The 18,997-nt window shown below is 56.1% G+C and overlaps 1 protein-coding gene across 1 annotated transcript in view; it reads left to right on the top strand.

Annotated features, from left to right (window-relative positions):
* ITFG1 (integrin alpha FG-GAP repeat containing 1) overlaps positions 1–15,345 on the top strand; it is a 43,367-nt gene extending 28,022 nt beyond the window's left edge. The window contains exons 12-18 of the mRNA XM_084905503.1: positions 535–643; positions 8,275–8,318; positions 8,759–8,837; positions 10,474–10,598; positions 11,341–11,423; positions 12,813–12,930; positions 15,012–15,345. Coding sequence (XP_084761629.1) covers positions 535–643; positions 8,275–8,318; positions 8,759–8,837; positions 10,474–10,598; positions 11,341–11,423; positions 12,813–12,930; positions 15,012–15,071 — 618 coding nt within the window. The 3' untranslated portion in view covers positions 15,072–15,345. The remainder of the gene's footprint in view (positions 1–534; positions 644–8,274; positions 8,319–8,758; positions 8,838–10,473; positions 10,599–11,340; positions 11,424–12,812; positions 12,931–15,011) is intronic.
* The last annotated feature ends 3,652 nt before the right edge of the window (positions 15,346–18,997 follow it).

Raw genomic sequence — 18,997 nt, 5'->3', positions numbered from 1 at the left:
CGGCGGCTGGCGTGGGAAAGCCGGTCCCTGGTCACCCCACGGGCTGGAAAGGGACCCTACAGGAAGGTGGCCAGACGTCCTGCTTTTGACGGGACAGTCCCAATTTCTAGCAATTTGTCCCGAGTCCCGCGGCGTTTTTAAAAAGTCCCAATTTTATTAAAATTGTTAAAAATCGGGACGTCTGGTCACCTTACCCTACAGGCGCCCTCTTTCCCCCAACAGGGGCAGCAAGGCTCCCCTCCCGCAGGGAGTGGGACAGGAGGGGCACAGCAGGCAGCCCTCTGCCAGGCGTGGCCGTGGCGTGGGGCCCTGTCCCGGGCCTTTGCCTTCATGCGTGTCAGCCCTGGGTCAGCCGAGCAGAGCGCAGTCCTCCGGGATCTGAATTAGCAGCGACTCCCCGCCCTGTGTTCCCTGCTCGGGGCTTCTGTCCTGTCCGTGTGTTTGCGTGGGCACGTGGGGGTGGGGACGGGTGACGTTTACGTGGAAACGCCCTGCATGCCGTGTCTGCGCTCACCGGTCCGCCTGCGCCCCCAGGGCATCCTGGACATCGTGGTGCTCAGCAGAGGGCGCGGGAGGAGCGACATGGCCATCCACGCGCTGAAGAACAACTTCGAGGCGGACGCCTACTTCGTGAAGGTCATCGGTGAGTGCTTCACCCTTACCACCCGCATCCGCAGGAGTGCCTGCGTGACTCTGTGCCAACCCAGCCACCCACAGGCTCCCTCACCCTCTGCCGGTGACGGCTCCTCGCCCACGTCCCCGGGGACTTAGTCACTCACCGTCCCCGTCCCCTCCCGCCACCGGCCGGCCCGGGCCCCACACGGGCTCCGTCAGCGTCTGCCTGTGTCTGTGCCCCTCGAGGTGATTGTAACGGTTCCTGCTGTTTGGTTTGGGGTCCCCGGGGTGGTTTTAGGTCCCTGGGGCTTTCTCCAGAGACAGGCATGGTGTTAGTAAAGAGGGCCGGGCTGTGTCTCTCTTCCGGGCCCTGCCTTCCCTGTTCTTGCTCTTGCTAGAATCCCCCCCTGGGCTGATGGCTGGTGAGCGCGGGCACTCCTGCCTTGTTTCTTCGCAGGAAGCGCTCGTCTCACGCTGAGGGCGACGAGCTGCGGGTTCGGTGGGCGCTCTGGGTTGTGCGGGAAACCTCCCGTTTCTGGTTTGCTGAGCGTTTTATCATGAATTGGTGAGAGAAGGTAACTGTCTCTGTGTTATTGCTGTCATCACAGTTGACACCCAGACAGCAAATCAGTCCACTTGTTAATGAAATGGCATGTATTCCATGTGAATATTACGGTTTTGAAGTGGTCCTGATTAGCTAAACACGGAAAAGCCACGGAAATATGAGCATTAGGAGACGCGAGAAATGAAAATGACAGAGCATGTGATTTGCTTTCTGAGACCTTCCTAGCGAATGCTCTCTTTTTTGGATGAGCCAGGATGGCCCCGCCTCCGTCACCCATGTGGCCACAGGAAGCAGCCTGAGTCTGCACTTCCCATCCATGTGACTGTCCCCTCTGCCATTTTGGATGGGGTATGATTCGGCTATTTTAGAGCCAAAACATTTTTGTTTGTTTGTTTTAGGTGTTTCTGTCTTCATCTTCACCCGAGGGTATTTTCCACTGATTCTTAGGGAGAGAGAGGGAGAGACAGAGAGACATATCTCTGTGAGAGCAGCACCTCGATGGGTTGCCTCCTGCACGTGACCAGGGCCCGGGCCGGGGAGGAGCCTGCCACCACGGAGCGTGCCCTTGACAGGAATCGAACCCAGGACCCTTTGGTCCACAGGCCAATGCTCTCTCCACCGAGCCAAACTGGCTAGGGCTAAAGTAAATTTTAAACATGCTTATCTTGGGTGGAGGGGTCTGTGGTGGGAACGGGGGACATCTGTGATGCTTTTAGCCATAAAGATAAATTTTAAAATAATAACAAATGACCACAGAGTCCTCATCCAGTTAGGGCGGTTGTTCTCCCTGAAGCAGAGCAGGCACGGGGCCGCCATGGCCGACACCGTGGCCACCCCAGGGCCACTCAGAGAGGACCCCCTCCTTAAAGAAGGAGCAGCCGGAAGCCACGTGCTTGCCCGGGAACGCAGGCCTGAGGTCCCCCTGCGGGCCCGGAGCAGCACGTGGCCCGTGGACGTGGCTGGCCACATGCTGTTGACAGTTGAAGCTGTGTGGCGGGCTACCTTATACTGTTCTAGGTGTGTGCTTGGAAAGTTGCGTGTGAACAGTGTACAAACCTCAGCGTCTCCTGGGGCTGTGGCCCATGACTTCCTACCCCGAGTCTGAGAGTACCGGCCCGGCCGCCGCCCGAGGCCCCGAGGCCCCGAGTCCTGGAGGCGCTCGCAGTCCCGGGCGTGTAAACTGTCATACACAGTATCATGTGCAGGATGTTAATGACGCCCAAGCAGTGGCCTCCTTCCTTCCCGGACCTTATAGAAACCAAGGAATGCGTGCTGGGTAATGTATGTGTAATTTTATCTACAACACGTTGAAATCTTATCATTTTTGGCCATACAATATGAAACTTCAAATTTGACAGAGGAAGTCTTGTAAAAAACAAAAATAGATGCAGGATACAAGCCAGTTTTTAGCTTGTTCTATCAAAAATGAAAAGAGAGCCCATTATGTAATTTTGAGTAAATACTAGGTGTACCAGTTAATAATAGCAGATTTTATAATCAAAGAAAACATGATAACTTCAAGAGAAACATCAAAAGTGCTTTATTCAAAGTGATGTCCATCGCTAGCTGCACATTCCCCCGTCTGTCAGGTCATCTGTGGGTACCGTCCCAATAGAACTGTTCTTGTTTTGAGGCAGACCATTCAGAGACCCCATTTTCCACTTCGTACGTGTTGAAGTGCTGCTCAGACAGGGCGTGTGCCGTCGATGGGAACAGGCGGTCATCTGACGGAGCAGGGGCTGGTGAACACGGCGGGTGGGTTAATGCTTCCCAGGCAAGATCTTTTAACGTGTCTTTAGCTGGTTCTGAAGTGTGTGATGGTGCGTCATTAGGAAGCAAAGTTACTTTGCTGTGTCCTCTGGCCCATTCTGGTGGTTTTATGAACAAAACGTGGTTCAAATTGATTATTTGTTGTCGGTAGCGATCAGTATTAACTGTTTCACCTGGTTTTAGAAGCTCATCATGCACCACACCTTCCCGATCCCACCAAACGCAGAGCAGTGTCTTCTTTCCAAACAGTTGATGTTGATGGTTGACCTGGATCAACCCATGATTCTGTGCGTTTGGGATTCTCAAAATAAATCCACTTTACATCGCCAGTCACAATTCGATGCAAAAAAGACTTTTTCGTGCCATTGAAGCAACATTTTACTGATGACTTTTCGGTTTTCCATTTGTCTTTCATTCAGTGAATGTGGCACCCATTTTCCTTCCTTTAAAATCTTTCCCATTGCTTCTAAACGATCAGAAATTGTTTGCTGAGCAACGTTTAACCTTTCTGCAAGTTGTTTTTGAGTTTGACACACATCTTCATCCAATAATGCTTGTAATTGTTGGTCTTCAAAATTTTTACAGTTGACCTGGATGTTCTTTGTCTTTCACATTGAAAGGATAACTTTTAAAGCATTTAAACGAGCGTTCACAAGTATCTTGAGATGGAGCATGTTCACCATAAGCTTCCCGAAGTATACGATAACCTTCAGCAGCACTTTTCTTCAAAATAAAGTAATGAATTAAAACTTCCCGCAAATGCTCTTCTTTTGGCACAAAATTTGACTTTTTTTTTTTTTTTTAATAAGTTTTTATTTTTCATATTATTACAAATGTTCCTTCCCCCCCCCCCACCATTGCTCTGTTCCACCAGGTTCCCACCCCACCCTCTGCCCTTTCCCTCTCCCCATTGTCCTCATCCATAGGTGCACAGTTTATGTTCAGTCTCTTCCCACGCCCCCCTCTCCCCTTTTCCCCAAGAATCGTCAGTTCACTCCCCTTCCATACCTCTGATTCTATTATATTCAACAGTTAATATTGTTCATCAGATTTTTTTAATTTCCTTGGTTTTTAGATTCACTTGTTGATAATTACGTATTTGTTGTTCATAATTTTTATCTTTGTTTACTTTCTCTTCTGAAAGAACCCCCTTCAGCAATTCATATAATTCTGGTTTGGTGGTGATGAACTCCTTTAGCTTTTTTTTATTAGTGAAGCTCTTTATCTGGCCTTCGATTCTGAGTGATAGCTTCGCTGGGTAGCTTATTTTTGGCTGTAGGTTCTTGCTATTCATCCCCTTGAATATTTCTTGCCATTCCCTTCTGGCCTGCATGGTTTCTGTTGAGAAGTCAGCTGACAATCGTATAGGTGCTCCTTTATAAGTTACTACCTTCTTTGCTCTTGCTTCTTTTAATATTCTCTCTTTATCTTTTGCTCTTGGAATTTTAATAATGATGTGTCTCGGTGTGGTCCTCTTTGGATTCCTTTTGTTTGGAGTTCTGTGCACTTCCTGGACTTGTAAGTCAAATTCTTTCACCAGGTGGGGGAAGTTTTCTGTCACTATTTCTTTCAGTATGTTTTCGATATCTTGCTCTCTCTCATCTTCTGGAACCCCCATAATTCTGATGTTGGTTCGCTTGAAGTTGTCCCAGAGGTTTCTTACATTATCTTCAATTTTCTGGATTCTCTTGCCTTCTAGCTTCTGTGGAGGAGTGTCTTCTGGCTCTTTATGTTCCAAATCTTTGACTTGATTCTTGCGATCTTCCCTTCTGTTTTTAGGACTCTGTAGAATATTTTTTATTTCAGACAATGTATTCTTTATTTCTTGTTGTTCCCTTATCATTTCTTGATGGTCTCTTTTCATATCCTCATAGGCCTTATCCATCTTTTCTAGGAAATTCTTGAAAAACCTTATAAGCGTAGATTTGAACTCTATATCCAGAAGCTTTTTGTCCTCCATTTCTTTCGTTTGTGATCTATTTTGTTGTCGCATTTCGCAGTTACAGATGGGACGGGGTTTCAGGGTGGAGCCTGCAGCTTTGGCTTCCGTCAGCCCCGCCCTATGCGGGTCCTTCAGTGCTCGCTGCCGGCGCCTCTGAGAGAAAGGTGCCCTCGGTTTTCGCCTGCTGCCAAACAGTCTATGCTCTCCCACAATGAGCCCGGTATTGGGGTTCAGTTCAGTTGGAAGTGGAGTTGGAGGTGGCGTTCACAACAGTCTGGAGCCCCAGTCTCCTTCCCGTCAGGGCAATCCCGCGGCACAGCCGACCGTCCCTTCTCTGGGGGCAGTGTGCGCGCCTCCGGGACCTCCTTTCTCCGCTACCCCGGGGTTCCGACTTACAGCCCAGCTCCCTATGGCTGAGCCTGAGTCCCCGGGGTCTGGCCCAGAACTGGGGTTCAGAGCAGTCAGGGGCCAAGCACAGTCGGAGTTTTCTCTCCTTCCCGCTTGGGAACGCCCGCCAGGCACTCGGCCTCCCTCCTCTCCGGCTCCGTACCTTAGGCTTTTACAGCTCCTCCGTGCTTCCTTCTGGTTTTCTCCTTGCTTCTTGTTGTAGGATTTCCAGTCAGTCGACTTTCCTGTAGTTCTGGGTAATGTCCATTTTATATTTTAGTTGTATTTTATTAAAATTGTTGTGTGCGGCTGCGGCTAGTTGCCTACCCGAGCAGCCATCTTGGATTCCTCCCCAAAATTTGACATTTTTAAGCATAAAAATAACTATGATGTTAACATCTTCAGAAAATTTGACATGAAGTTTTGAAGCTTGGTGTCAATACAACAAAACAGCATACATATCAACTCGCATATATCAACACATGTGTAACTTTATTGATGGAAGGAAGTCCGCATTATTAACCGGTTCACCTGGAATTCTCAAGTGTGCTGAGCCGACACAGCACCCCGTACAGAGAACAGCCATTTCCCGACGCAGGAGAGCGTGTCTGCAGGCGAGTCCGTGGCCAGAGTCCGTGGCCCTCAGAGCTCCGTGAGCTTTGTGCCCGAGTGGCTGCTGGCCCCACTCCGGCTCCGCTGCTGAGCAGGGGCCCCTGCACTCCCTGCGGCCTTCCTGCGGGGACAAGTCCGCCTGAGAGCCCGCCACTCACCGCACATCGGGGAGAGAAGGGGGAGAGAAGACGGGGAGATGATGCCTGATCTTCCCAGAGGAGTTCCGCTGTCCCGCCAAAGCCTTAGGCTCAGCCCGGAAGCACTGTGACGAGTGTCCCTGGTCACCGCCACCCCACCCTCCGTGAGCCTGGCTCCTCGGGCGCCTGCATCCTCCGTGTCTGGCTGTTTCACAGCATGACGTCCGGCTCCCCGTGGGGTGGCCCACGGCAGGACCTCTTCCTGTGGGGGGAGCCTGTCCCAGGCGGGTGCAGAGTCCCTGGGGGGGGTGCAGAGCCCCTGGGGGGTGTAGGGGTGCCTCCACTCCCGGACCCGAGTAGCAGGCGCTCCCCTAGTTGGTGCGAGGCCGCTCACCTTCTCATGAACTCGTCTGCCGCCTCCTCTTCGGAGAGATGCCCGTTCAGACCTTTGGCTCACTTTTAATGGATCGTCTCTTCATTATTGAAATGTGGGAGTTCTTGGTATTATCTGGGCCATTGCCAAATGTAATCTTTATGTTACTCACTATAGTCTCCCTCACTTTCCTCCACGCAGTCCATTCTCCGGGCGTTTACTGAATGATCCAGCTCTTCCTGCTGGCACGAGTGTTTCTGGGGCAGCGACCGTGGCACAGGCCCTGAGACTCGGGAAATGCTGCAGAGCCCCCTGCCAGGCAGCAACGGGCTCGTGGGCAACCATTGCTGTTCAGCAGAGTGGTGGTTTCAGGGAAGGCGTGTGACACTCAGGCTGTGGGATAAATGAAAAGAAATACTGATGTCTGCCTGGAGTGGAGGGGAGATGTACAAAAAACAAAAGAACCCTTGAGAATAAAACATGAGGGCCAGGCACTGTCCCGGAAAAAGCAATGTAACCACTGAAAACGGTGTTGCAAGCAGAAAACTTGACTTCACTCTTCCCTGAAGTTGTATGTCATGTAAACATGGAACTACATGCATGCCTTCAGCGTGAATGAGCAGCTCTCTTCTCACATGATGAAACAATCACGCCCATGTCTTAGCGCCTTTGTACTTCCTTTAGAACAATCGTCATGTTATAGTCACAGAACGTAAGGGAAGAACCCGTTTTCCCATGGACCTGTGTGAACTGTCCTCGAGATAGCGCATGCGTGTGAGTGGGACCGGCAGCTCTCTCCAGCTCGTGACACACAGGCGTGTCCTAGCGCGTGTCTGCTTTGTCACACGGCGTCGCCGCACCTGCAGCAGCGGGGGCGCAGCTGTGTCTCCTACTGAGGTCGCTCCTATAAGGACTGTTCCCATATCCTCGCCTTCTCTTTGCGGGTGATTATAGAATACGTGTGTCATTATTTCTGTATATTTGTTGTTCGGTAGACTCATCAATTATTTTATAGCTGTGTTTTCTATAGCAGCTATCAAACGTGCCCAAAATCTGTGACCAGAAACTTTGACTATATAAATGGGAAAAGTCTAGTTTGAGGCATAAAGTACTAAATGTTCTATTTGTTTTTCTCAGCAGGCATTTTAATTGGTTTGCATTTGGCACTTTTGTCAGATTCCAATTCATCCTTGAAATGGAGCTAACCAGTTGGAAAATAAATCCCACAGTAGCTGTAGCTGGATGTAACCAGAATTACCTCACCTATATATTAGCATCCTGATGGCTTCACAAAGGCTTTTGAAATCCCGGTATAAAATGAACAACAAAAATTTAATTTACTCAGATCTAAAGAAATGAATTGGTTTCTGCTCAACCAGAAGAGCATATTAATAGATTTTAGGTGAAACAGTAAGAGTTTGCTTTAAATATGTTTGCATTTTATCAGTAACTAGAGGCCTCATGTACAAGATTAGTGCACCGGGGTGGGGGAAGGGGTCCCTCAGCCGGCCTGCACCCTCGTGCAGTCTAGGACCCCTCAGGGGATGTCCGCCTGCTGGCTTAGGCAGTCAGACATCCCTCTCGCAGTCCAGGGCTCCCGCGGCCCGGGACCCCTTGCTTTACTGTCCACCCGCAGCGGAGGCAGGAGGGGCTCCCGCTCCCACCCCCACCGCCACACTCGCCAGTCGTGAGCCCAGCTTCTGAGCAGTGTGGGAGTGCACTGACCACCAGGGGGCAGCTCCTGCATTGAGCGTCTGTCCGCCCAGTGGGCCATGTGTGTCATAGCGACTGGTCATTCTGCCCTTCGGGCAATTTGCATAGTATGCTTTTATTATATAGGATAATAAATAGCCTTTTTTTTATTTCTCCACAGTTCTTAGCGGCCTCTGTTCTAATGACTGTCCTCGTAAGATAACAGTAAGTAACCTCTCAGTTATCAATATTTCTGAGAAATTCTTTGCGTGACATATAGATACACACAGAATAGTTGTTATAGGTTACAATCCAGCCGGTACCCTTTAGGAGTGGCCGCAGTGCCCTCCCATGCTCAAGGAGAGCTTGCTGGGAAGGAGGCACCTTGCCTAGGAGACTTGTCAGCTCAGGTCCCTGAAGATTGTTTTTAACAAACAGCCCCGCTTGGTAGGGCTGTTCACACAGAGCAAGCTCCGGACGGGGGGGGGGAGGAGGGGTGATGCAGACATGCTGGGGGCGGGGCGGGCTGCCAGACTTCAAAGAGGGACAGTCCTCTGGGGGAGCTGCTCCGGGTGCTGACCGTATATGGTGGACAGTATTAGCGCCTGGATGTCCAACAAGAGGGCTCACTCACTTCCCAAGGCCGACCCTTCTTTCCATTGCAGCCCTTCGGAGTGAATCAGCCCGGCCCGTACATCATGTACACAACCGTGGACGCCAACGGATATGCGAAAAACGGTTCGGGTAAGACTGGGTGCCGGGCTCACACGCACAGGAACCCCTCTGGTCGGTCTGTGGGAAAGTAAGCTGGTGACAGAGTGAGCCGCTCTCTCACCCCTCACCACCCTCACCGGCACATCACACGGAGTCTCTCTGCAGACTGACATCAGTAGGTCACAGAAGGTCCTCGTGACAAACACATTCCCCAACCGGGATGGAGCCAAATTGTTACCCGATTTTTCACTTGAAGTAACAAAGACTGAGAGAAATCACTTGCGTTATTTTTATCCAATTTGAAGTGGAAATTAGTTAACTAAGCTCCTCCCTGAGAAATAAAAATTAGGAATCCAGTCTACAGCCTAAAGCAGTCCTGGTTCTTCCCCAGTGGAATAGAAGCTAGAACGTTACACAGAGCTGGTTTTGATATATGATCGTAAAGAAAAACTCTCGCTCTACTTCTGAGGCAATAATAGAGAGAAACGCCATTAAGACAAAAGAGAAATGAGACTCGGCGAGGGAAGGGTGCCTTTGACAGATGCCGGCGGCCTGGGATGGGGCGGAGAGCGCAGTAAGCACCCTGCGATCGCTCCGACTCTCTAAATAAGAAAAGGGGCCGTGACATGTCAGTGCCTCTCTGAGACGCTAGGCCTCGCCATGGAGACGCATAAGCGCAGCTGCTTTTATTCTCCATTTCTACGGACCCAGCCATACGGGAGAGCTCGCTGGGCGGCCCTTCTCGCTGCGCATGCCGGCCTCACGGCGGTATACCCGTGAGTGCCCTTTTCGGCCCACTGCACACGGTTACACTCTCAGTCCTGCTGCTGCCGCAGCACACAGATCCCAGAAGTAAAAGCTTTCAGCACTCAGGGAGGAGTTGGCCAGCAGTGATGATCAGATGCCGTAGTAGACGGTGCTGGTCAGGGCAGCCTAAGTGAGGACACAGACGTTCGAACAAAGCGCTTCCTCACGTCCCAGTTCAGATCCTTGTGAAGCCAGGGCGTCCAGGACACGCTGGGGTCCTTCTTCTTCGCTGAGCGAATATCAGGCAGATTTTTGTGTCAAAAAACACAAAACAAAAAAAGAAAAGAAAATGGAAAGAGCGATAATGCCCTCTGGAACGCCCACGACATGGTTTCTCTCTGGAAAAATTAATTTTTGCAAGAATCGTTCCCTTACCTTAATCCCACATCAACTGACGGCCTGACAGGAAGAGCCACGTCCGCAGAGCAGGGGACATGGAGGGACTTAACTAGTGACGGTGCTTTTCCGAAAGGCAAGGGCGGGGGGAGGGGCGGAGGGAGAGACAGGCCGCCTCTAAGCAGCAACTGGTGCTCCTTTCGGTCTGATTTCAAAAACCGAGCGACGGGGTGAACGGATGACTTACGCACGCACGGAACAGAGGAGAAACGGGAAGAAAGTTTGGAGCTCGTTCAGCTGCTCGGCAATCAGGAATCCCATCTGCACAGAGGCAGTGAGTCAGACGCATTCTGAAAAATCAAGGAAAATTAGGAACTGCAGCGCCGAACTTGTTAGAACAAAAGATTTTGCCTCGTGAGATTCTCTTCCTGTTTTTAAGTTTATCTTTTCGATATTTGATGAGCGCATTGTTTCCAAAGGTGTCTTTTCTTTTTCTTTCTTTTTTTTTTTTTAATAAACGCAGCCGGACAGCTTAGCCAGTCGGCACACCTGGCTCTCCAGCTGCCGTACAACGTGCTTGGTTTGGGTCGAAGTGCGAATTTCCTTGATCATCTCTATGTCGGGATCCCCCGTCCCTCTGGAGAGAAGGTGCGTACAAACATACTTGTTTACAATTAACCTGTATTCTAATATTCACTATTCAGACATTTGAATCAGACTCTTTTTTTTTTTTTAATATATATATTTTGTTTACTTTTTATAGAGAGGAAGGGAGAGAGATAGTCAGAAACATCGATGAGAGAGAAACACCAATCAGCTGCCTCCTGCACACCCCCCACTGGGGATGTGCTCGCAACCAAAGTACATGCCCTTGACCGGAATCAAACCCGGGACCTTTCAGTCCGCAGGCCGATGCTCTATCCACTGAGCCAAATGGTTTCTGCTGAATTCAGACTCCTGAGTTGAGTTGAGTTGAATCACAGTGATGCAAATAAAGAGCTAAGAGAATCGCTGGCGGTGGCCTGTCGGGAGCACGTCCTAATGGGAGCTGGATCTCCCGCCTCCTCTCCCTGAGCCTCGCCCTCCCCTGCTCATTCAGAGTCTCAGGAGCTTGTCAGACCCCCTCCTCTCCGAGCTCCAAGCGGCCTCCGTACGCAGCCCTGGAAGCAGTGGTGCCGTGATAAATAATATTTGTGGAAGGAACGCACCGGGAGGCGGACATGCGGTCCTCCCTGAGAGATCGCACACCTCGAGCCGCAGCGCCGGGAGCTGCCGGGGCCCCGCACGGGGACGCAGCCTCCCGGGCCCAGGGCTCCGCGGCCAGAGAGCACTGGCCCGCTCCTGGTGGAGAGGCCGTGTGAGGGACAGACGCTGAGCCTCCCCTCTGCAGGCTGTGCGGAAGCAGGAGTGGACCGCCATCATCCCCAACTCCCAGCTGATCGTCATCCCCTACCCCCACGACATGCCTCGGAGGTAAGGCCCCTGAGCGCCGCCCAGACCGGTGTCTTTCCTGTGCTCCCTGCTGTGCTCCCCAGAGGGCGGGCCCACACGGCACCCCGCCCACCCAGACCAGTGTCTGTCCTGTGCTCCCTGCTGTGCTCCCCGGAGGGCGGGCCCAATCGGCACCCCTCCCGCCCAGACCAGCGTCTGTCCTGTGCTCCCTGCTGTGCTCCCCGGAGGGCGGGCCCACACGGCACCCCTCCCGCCCAGACCAGCGTCTGTCCTGTGCTTCCTGCTGTGCTCCCCGGAGGGCGGGCCCGCATGGCACCCCTCCCGCAGACCCCTGACCCACACAAAGCCCCACACTCCGTGCAGACAAATCGCACCTTATCCGACCGCCAGCAGGCGACCTGAGGGTTCCTGCGCGTCCGTTAACCAGTCGGTCCTCGGTTTTCCGGCTGTGAACCCCCAGGTCAGGGCTCCGGGCTTTCTAATGAGCTCCGGTCTCCCACTCCCGGGCTTCCGGAAAACTCCCCGCTCCTCTGCAGTCTCCACACTTTTCATGTTCCTCTTGTTCTCTCTGAGGAAATGTTCCTTCCAGATTTATGACGTAATAAAAGCCAGACTGATTTTGCTTGGAGGTGTATTTTGAGATTTACTCACTAGAGACTAACTTGAGGATCAATAAATTTTAATTAGCCCCAAATCAGCCAGTCTCACTTGCCATTCGTCAGAACCTGCGTGCCTTTATTAAGCTTCGGGGATGGAACACACCCATCGCCTCTCTCTGGGGAGAGCGGAGTGGTTTGTGGGGGACCCGCAGTGTGCTGCCTCCGGCTCCCGGGTGCGGTGCCGCCGTGTGGGGCCACAGAGAGACCCGCTCTGCTGGCGCTGAGGTGCCCATTGCCCTGGCGTGGAGCTTCTGTACGGGGCCTCCCGTCCACCATGACACGGGGACGGCCCAGGGGCCCCCCTAGCCCTGTCTGCACCCACCTGGTCACGTGCTTGTCTTAGCTGGTCTAGTCCATCTGTGCGCGGAGGCCCAAGGAAAGATGCTAAGGAGACCTCACCGAAACCCTGTGGCCAGCAGCGTAGGGTTCAAGGTGTGGAGTTAAGAGGCGAGCAGGGTGTGAAAGCAGCGCCTAACGTCATCCCAAGCCCCCTGGACAGAGGTCCCTCGGAGCACTGTCCCCAGACGGAGGAGAAAGGTCACAGCCCCTCGTCAGAAAGCCTGCGGCTCCAGGTCGCTGCTGCCCCCTGCACCCTCAGGGCCAGCGCGTCAGTCCTGCCCCGGGACAGCGGCTCTGTTCGTGGGTGACACAGGGACAGACGGGGGTGACGTGAATAAGCCGTCTGGCTTTTGGTCTCAGTAGAATCTTTAAGTCAAAACGACCGTTCTGACTCCTCTGTTGTCCTCGGCAGCTGGAGCGCCAAGCTGTACCTCACGCCCAGCAACATCGTCCTGCTGACGGCCATCGCGCTCATCGGCGTGTGCGTGTTCATCCTGGCCATCATCGGCACGCTGCACTGGCAGGAGAAGGTCCGTCCCGGCAGCCCCGTGCTGGCTAAGTCCCGCAGCCTCACACACCGCGGCCCTCACACACCGCGGCCCTCACACACCGCGGCCTCACACTAGCCTTTCCGACCGGAGGGAAGCTTTCTGATCCCCACTCCGGTCCGTGCGTCTCTTCCTCGCTGCTGCTAATCCTCTCCCGAGCACTGCTTTCCCGCTGGCTTCAGAGAGAGTGAAGAGAAACATCATGTGAGAGAGAGAGAGACATCGATTGGCTGCCTCCCGCACGTGCCCCCACCAGGTCAGGGATCGAACCTGCAGCCCAGGTACGTGCCCTTGACCAGGAACTGAACCCTCGACCCGTCAGTGCTTGGACCAGTGCTCTAACCACTGGACAACGCTGGCCAGGGCCATAATGGCACCTTATCGGTTCTTGCTTTTATTCCCTTAAGGTGCTGTGTCTCAGCAGGCCATACAAATTACAGGAGACCATCTCCTTTAAAATGTTGGTGTTGTGGTAGAGTGGCAGAGAGATGGCCCGAGTCACCAGGTGCTGAGAAAATTAAATTGGAACAATCTCCTGACGGCCTGGGAAAGGATCATCATTTGTGATGAGTGTTCATGATTTCCCGGGAGAGCGCGGAGGCCTTCTGCGGGGGTGACACCTCTCGAGCACGCGCTCTCCCCCCTCTCTCCCTCCCTCTCTCCCCTTCTCTCTTCCTCTCTCTCTCCCTTTCTCCCCCTCCCTCCCTCTCCCCCTCCCTCCCTCTCCTCCTCCCTCCCTCTCCTCCTCTCCCTCCTCCCCCTCTCTCTCCCCCTTCCCCGTCTCTCTCTCCCTCTCCTCTCTCTCTCTCCCCCCTTCCCCCTCCCTCTCTCTCCCTCCTCCTCTCTCTCTCCCCCGTCTCCCTCTCCCCCTCCCCCTGTCTCCCTCTCCCCCTCCCCGTCTCCCTCTCCCCCTGCCCCTGTCTCCCTCTCCCCCTCCCCCTGTCTCTCTCTCTCCCTCCCCCTCTCCCTCTCTCCCCCCTTCCCTCTCTCTCTTCCCCTCCCCCTCTCTCCCTGAGAAGAAGGGAGACCACAGGGGCTCGGAGCTAAAGTGCCAGCTTCCTGTCACGTGTCCTCTGCACTGAGTGATCCCTGTGCCTCAGTGTAACCCTGACCAATGAAAAGCAGACCCCAGTGTGCGGGTTCCACACGGTGCGGTGAGGGGACCAGGCAGCAGTTATGGCGGTTTAGATGCAGATGGAGGGCCATGTCCACGTGTGCACGAGCACAAAGCGCCCGCCGGCAGGTGGCCAGTGCTTCCCAAAAGGGCTGCTTCGGTCCCTGAAGGGTTTCTTTTCTGCACCCGCAGCTCCCTCCCAAGCCCTCTCCCTCTCAGCTCACTGGCAGCATTTTCCACTTTAAAAATATATGTTTTTATTGACGTCAGAGAGGAAGGGAGAGGGAGGGAGGGAGAAACATCGACGATGAAAGAGAATCATCCATCGGTCGCCTGCTGCACGCCCCCCCCTCCCCCCCCCGGGGGACGGAGCCCACAACCCGGGCCTGTGCCCTGACTGGAATTGAACCCTGACCTCCTGGTTCATCGGCCGGGCATGTTTTTCACTTCTTATTCTGAAACACCATTCAGTGTGTTTGGCTTTTTTCTCTCTAGCCTTTCAGTTCCTTGAGAGCAAAATACAAAAATGAGGGTCTTCTTAATCCCTCGAAGCACCGAGCACAGCACTCTGCCGGGAACAGAGTCAGTTCTGCTAACTCACGAGGGTAACCCCAGAACAACGCGCTTTAACGTGATCAGTTGGGAGGCGCTGGTCACCCTCGGGCGGGGCAGGAGTGGGGCAGTGTAACCGCGGGCTCCGTCCTCACAGAGTCTCCCGTCTCCCCTGCTTTCCAGTAAGCTCCACGCGGTTAAAAGGAGGCGCTGAAGGACCGGCTCTGGCTGGCTTGTAGAGTCAGTGTAGATCGTTACTTGTAAAACCACTTCGGAAACGGGGCGCAGACGGTTCCAGAATGACGCCTGTGTCCGTTCATCCCGAGGGCTTTTCTAAACTGGCCCCTGTCTCCCAGGCCTGAGCCGACGTGTGTAAACGGCCTGCTGTCTCTTTCAGAAGGCGGACGACAGAGAGAAGCGGCAGGAAGCCCACCGGTTCCACTTCGACGCCATGTGACCTCCTGGGGCGGCGTGGACGGCACTCGCCGATGGAGGAGACGCTGGTGCGCTCGGCCAGAAAGGGGGGCTGTTTCCGGGCGCTGCGTCCTTTGTGACGGGGGAAGGGCTGCGGCCGGCGTGCGGAGGGGCCGGTCCTCCGAGCCCCCGGCGGTCAGGGCCTCGCCGTGCCGGGCTCTCTCCCCCGTGGGCGGTGCATGCTCTCCGTGTCCGTGTTCGTAATCGCCGTGGAATGATGGTGGTGGGAAAGGCTGTAAATAAACTATTTAAATGAGCAGCTGTTTCTGTCCCGCTTGACTGGCTCTCGCTCCTCACCCCAACGACACCCTTTTGTGAGTCTCAGGGACGTTACCAACCTCCCCCGCCTGGCAGGCCGGGGCCTCCCCGACGGCAGACGGCGCGGTGGCTGGGAGTCCTGCGCTGGGGCCCTCGAGAAAGACCTGCCCGAGCCCTGGCCCCACCCCCGCAGGCCGTGGGAACGTAGCCGATGCTTGGTAAAATCTCTCCTGCCTATAGTTCCCACCGGTTTGAGATGGATTTGAAGAGTATATCTAGTTAGGGCTGGTGATGGCACGTTCAGAACCCTTGGGTATGGATGAGCAGACATCCCGGGGGCTGTCTGTGCTGTGGCAGAGTGCCCAGCCATCGATGGCTTCACCGTGACATACTGAGTGCCCAGCCATCGATGGCTTCACCGTGACATACTGAGCAGCCGGGACACGTAATGTCCAGCTCCACCAGACGGCACCCGTCCATCCCATGAAGTTAAGTGGGAAGGGAATACATCCAGCACGATACTATCCATGTCAAGTTCAAAAACAGACGGCAGCATCAGTCCACACACCAGGAGGTCACAGCTTGCCCAGGTTGGGGGCTTGATCCTCAGTGGGGGGCGTGCAGGAGGCAGCTGATCAATGACTTTCTCTTATCATTGATTCTTCTCTCTCTCCCTCTCTCTTCCTCTCTCTGGCATCAATAAAAAATATTTTTTTAAAAAAACAGGAACAATTAAACTACAGTAGCTGCACATGTATTTTCACCTGTGTGGGAAGTTTTACCCGTGCACTGATGGGCAGGAAGCACTAACGGGAAGACCTCTGCATGTTAACATGATGGCTTCATGTTGTACCAGGAACCGGCGTGCGTTGCGGCTGCGAGTGAACAGGTGTAAGCGTCCAGCACTCAGTGGTGCAGGGCCGTGCTGGGGCAGGAAGGACGGGTCGGGTCCCAGGAACCACAGGCTGCGGGCGGGCGGGTGGGCGGGACTCTGAGAGCCGCAGGGGCCAAACCCAGGCCAGGAAGCCGGCAGGAGGCCCCGAGCCTGCCCTGGGCACTGGCGGGTAGCGGGAACAGACCGGCGCTCCTGGGTGGTCTTCCCAGAAAAGGCAGCCGGATCCAGACCCCGCTGCGAGGCAGGTGCACGCTGGCCTCCGGCCTCCGGAGCATATGGCCTCCCCGCAGGCTGGGCCACAGCCGAGCTTCCCCGTCCCTGCACGCTCCTCCGCACGCTCCCCTCCCCCAGCTACTCCCTTCCCAACCACCCCCTCCCCAGTCACCCCCTCCCCAGCCAGCCCCTTCCACAGCTACTCCCCTCCCAGCCACTCCCTTCCCAACCACCCCCTCCCACCCCTTCCAGCCACACCCCCAGCCACCCCCCTCCCAGCCACCCCCTCCCCAGCCACCCCCTTCCCCAGCCACTCCCTTCCCAGCCACCCCCCTCCCACCCCCTTCCAGCCACACCCCCAGCCACACCCCTCCCAGCCACCCCCTTCCCCAGCCACCCCCTTCCCCAGCCACTCCCTTCCCAACCACCCCCCTCCCACCCCCTTCCGGACACACCCCCAGCCACACCCCTCCCAGTCACCCCCTCCCCAGCCACCCCCTCCCCAGCCACTCCTTTCCCAGCCACCCCCCTCCCACCCCCTTCCAGCCACACCCCCAGCCACACCCCTCCACAGCCCTCCCACCCTCCTCTGGGGGCTGCTCCCCAACCAGAGGAGAAGAGCCGCTGAGGTTCCATGGCGCTGGCACCAGTGAGAGCTGCGGGGCTGAATGAAAACGCTGTGTGTGTGCTTGTTAAGTGGCTATGGCCTCGGGGCTCCGGGGCTGAGCCTCACCCTATGACCCAGGAGGTCAGGGTTTGATGCCGGTCCGGGCACAGGCCTGCGATGCAGGCTCCATCTCCAGTGGGGGGCGTGCAGGAGGCAGCCGGTCCACAATCCTCATCACAGACTTTTCTCTCTCCCTCTCCCTTCCCCTCTGAAATAAACAAACGTGTATTTTTAAGAATGAATTACTACCGGTGCTCTCATCCCTCCTGTCACAGCCTGAACTCCTGCCCCTGAGCCTTCCCCTGTGACCCTGTGCCTCCTGCCCTCAGTGGAGAGCAGACTCCGGCCTGTCCTTCCAGCAGGCTCTCCCTTCCAGAGCCCACCTCCGCCCGCTGGGACCGCCGCCTCCGAGCACCATGCTCCCCTCTCCCCTCTCCCCTCGCCACCCAGCCCTTCCCCTGAGCGTGTCCCCCTCCACGATGGCATCACACACGCCTCCTCGCGCCCCGCGGCGGCCATGCCTGTAGAGCCTGCCATGCTGCAGATGGCCCCACGACCCTTGTCTGCGCTCGGAGGTCTCCCCGGGGGCACCTGACAGTGTGTGTGGAAGGGGCTCCTGAACGTCCCATCCGCTGGCTGGCTCTTGATTCATGCCGTCTCCGTATGACGGCGGGAGGGGGGGGGAGGCGCCCACACACACACTGCGATGCCTCCGGGCCCGGCCACGGGCTGAGACCTTGGTGCCCACCGGGGTCGGGCCGCGCTCACAGCAAACCCACTGCTTTGCCTCTTGGGGATGGAAGGAAAGAGCGCTCCTGACAACCGGGGAGGTTTCTTCCCGGTGCCGGCCCTGGTCCCCAGTGACGCCGGGTGGGACCCGCGCGGCTGGAGTCCTCCTGTGTGTCAGGCGCAGGCTCAGAGTGGCCATCCGGGCAGGGTGCTCCCAGCAGCTCCCACTGCTCCGGGACGTGGTTAAACCCGGGAAGTGCGCTCGGAGCGCATGTGCAGGCCTCCCTGCCTGCAGCAGCTTTATGGATTTTTTAAAAAATATGTTTTTATTGGTTTCAGAGAGGAAGGGAGAGGGAGAGAGAAACATCAATGATGCGGGGATCCCTGATGGGCTGCCCCCTGCACGCCCCCCACTGGGGGTTGAGCCAGTGACCTCCTGGGTCATAGGTCAATGCTCGGGGCTGGGGGCAGGTCTGGGGGCAGGTGTTCGGTTCCCTCGCCCATCCCTCCCCGCGCGGCCCTGGACAAAGCCCCTCTGGCCTCCGCTCCCACCCTCCGCGGCCCCCACCGGGCCAGCCTGAGGGCAAGTGCTTGGTCCGGTGCCTGGCAACCGAGGCGGCGGCCAGTCCACCGGGAGCGGGACCGCGGCTCCGGGCGGCCCCCGGCAGCCCCAGGCCGGGCCGGTGGGAGCGGGGCCGGGCCGGGCGCTTTGACCTTGAACCGAGGCCCCGGGAGGCCGAGGCGGCGGTGCCGCTCTCCAGGGCGCCGGCCTCCGCGGCGGCGGCTCCGCCCCTCCCGGGCGGGGACGGCGACCCCGCGACCCCGCCCACCCGCCCCCGCCTGGCGGCCGCGGGTCAGAGGCGCCGCCCTCCGGGGGCGATTGGCCGCGAGGGCGCGGGGAGGGGCGGGGCGGGGCCTGGAGGGCGGGCGGAGCGGGGCCTCCGATTGGCCTCGAGGGCGCGGGCGGGGCGGGGCCTGACGGTGAGGGGCGGGACCTGTCGGGCGGGCGGGGCGATTGGCTGCGAGGGCGCGGGGCGGGCGGGGCCTGGCGGGCGGGCGGAGCGGGGCCTCCGATTGGCCGCGAGGGCGCGGGCGGGGCGGGGCCTGCGGCGGCGGCCGGCACGCGGCGCTCGCTCCCCGCTTAAAT

The sequence above is a fragment of the Pipistrellus hanaki genome (genome assembly GCF_964339955.1).
Source record: "Pipistrellus hanaki genome assembly, chromosome: 15".
NCBI lineage: Eukaryota > Metazoa > Chordata > Mammalia > Chiroptera > Vespertilionidae > Pipistrellus > Pipistrellus hanaki.
Note: the sequence above shows the minus strand (reverse complement) of the source record. Positions and strands in the feature narration are given on the sequence as shown.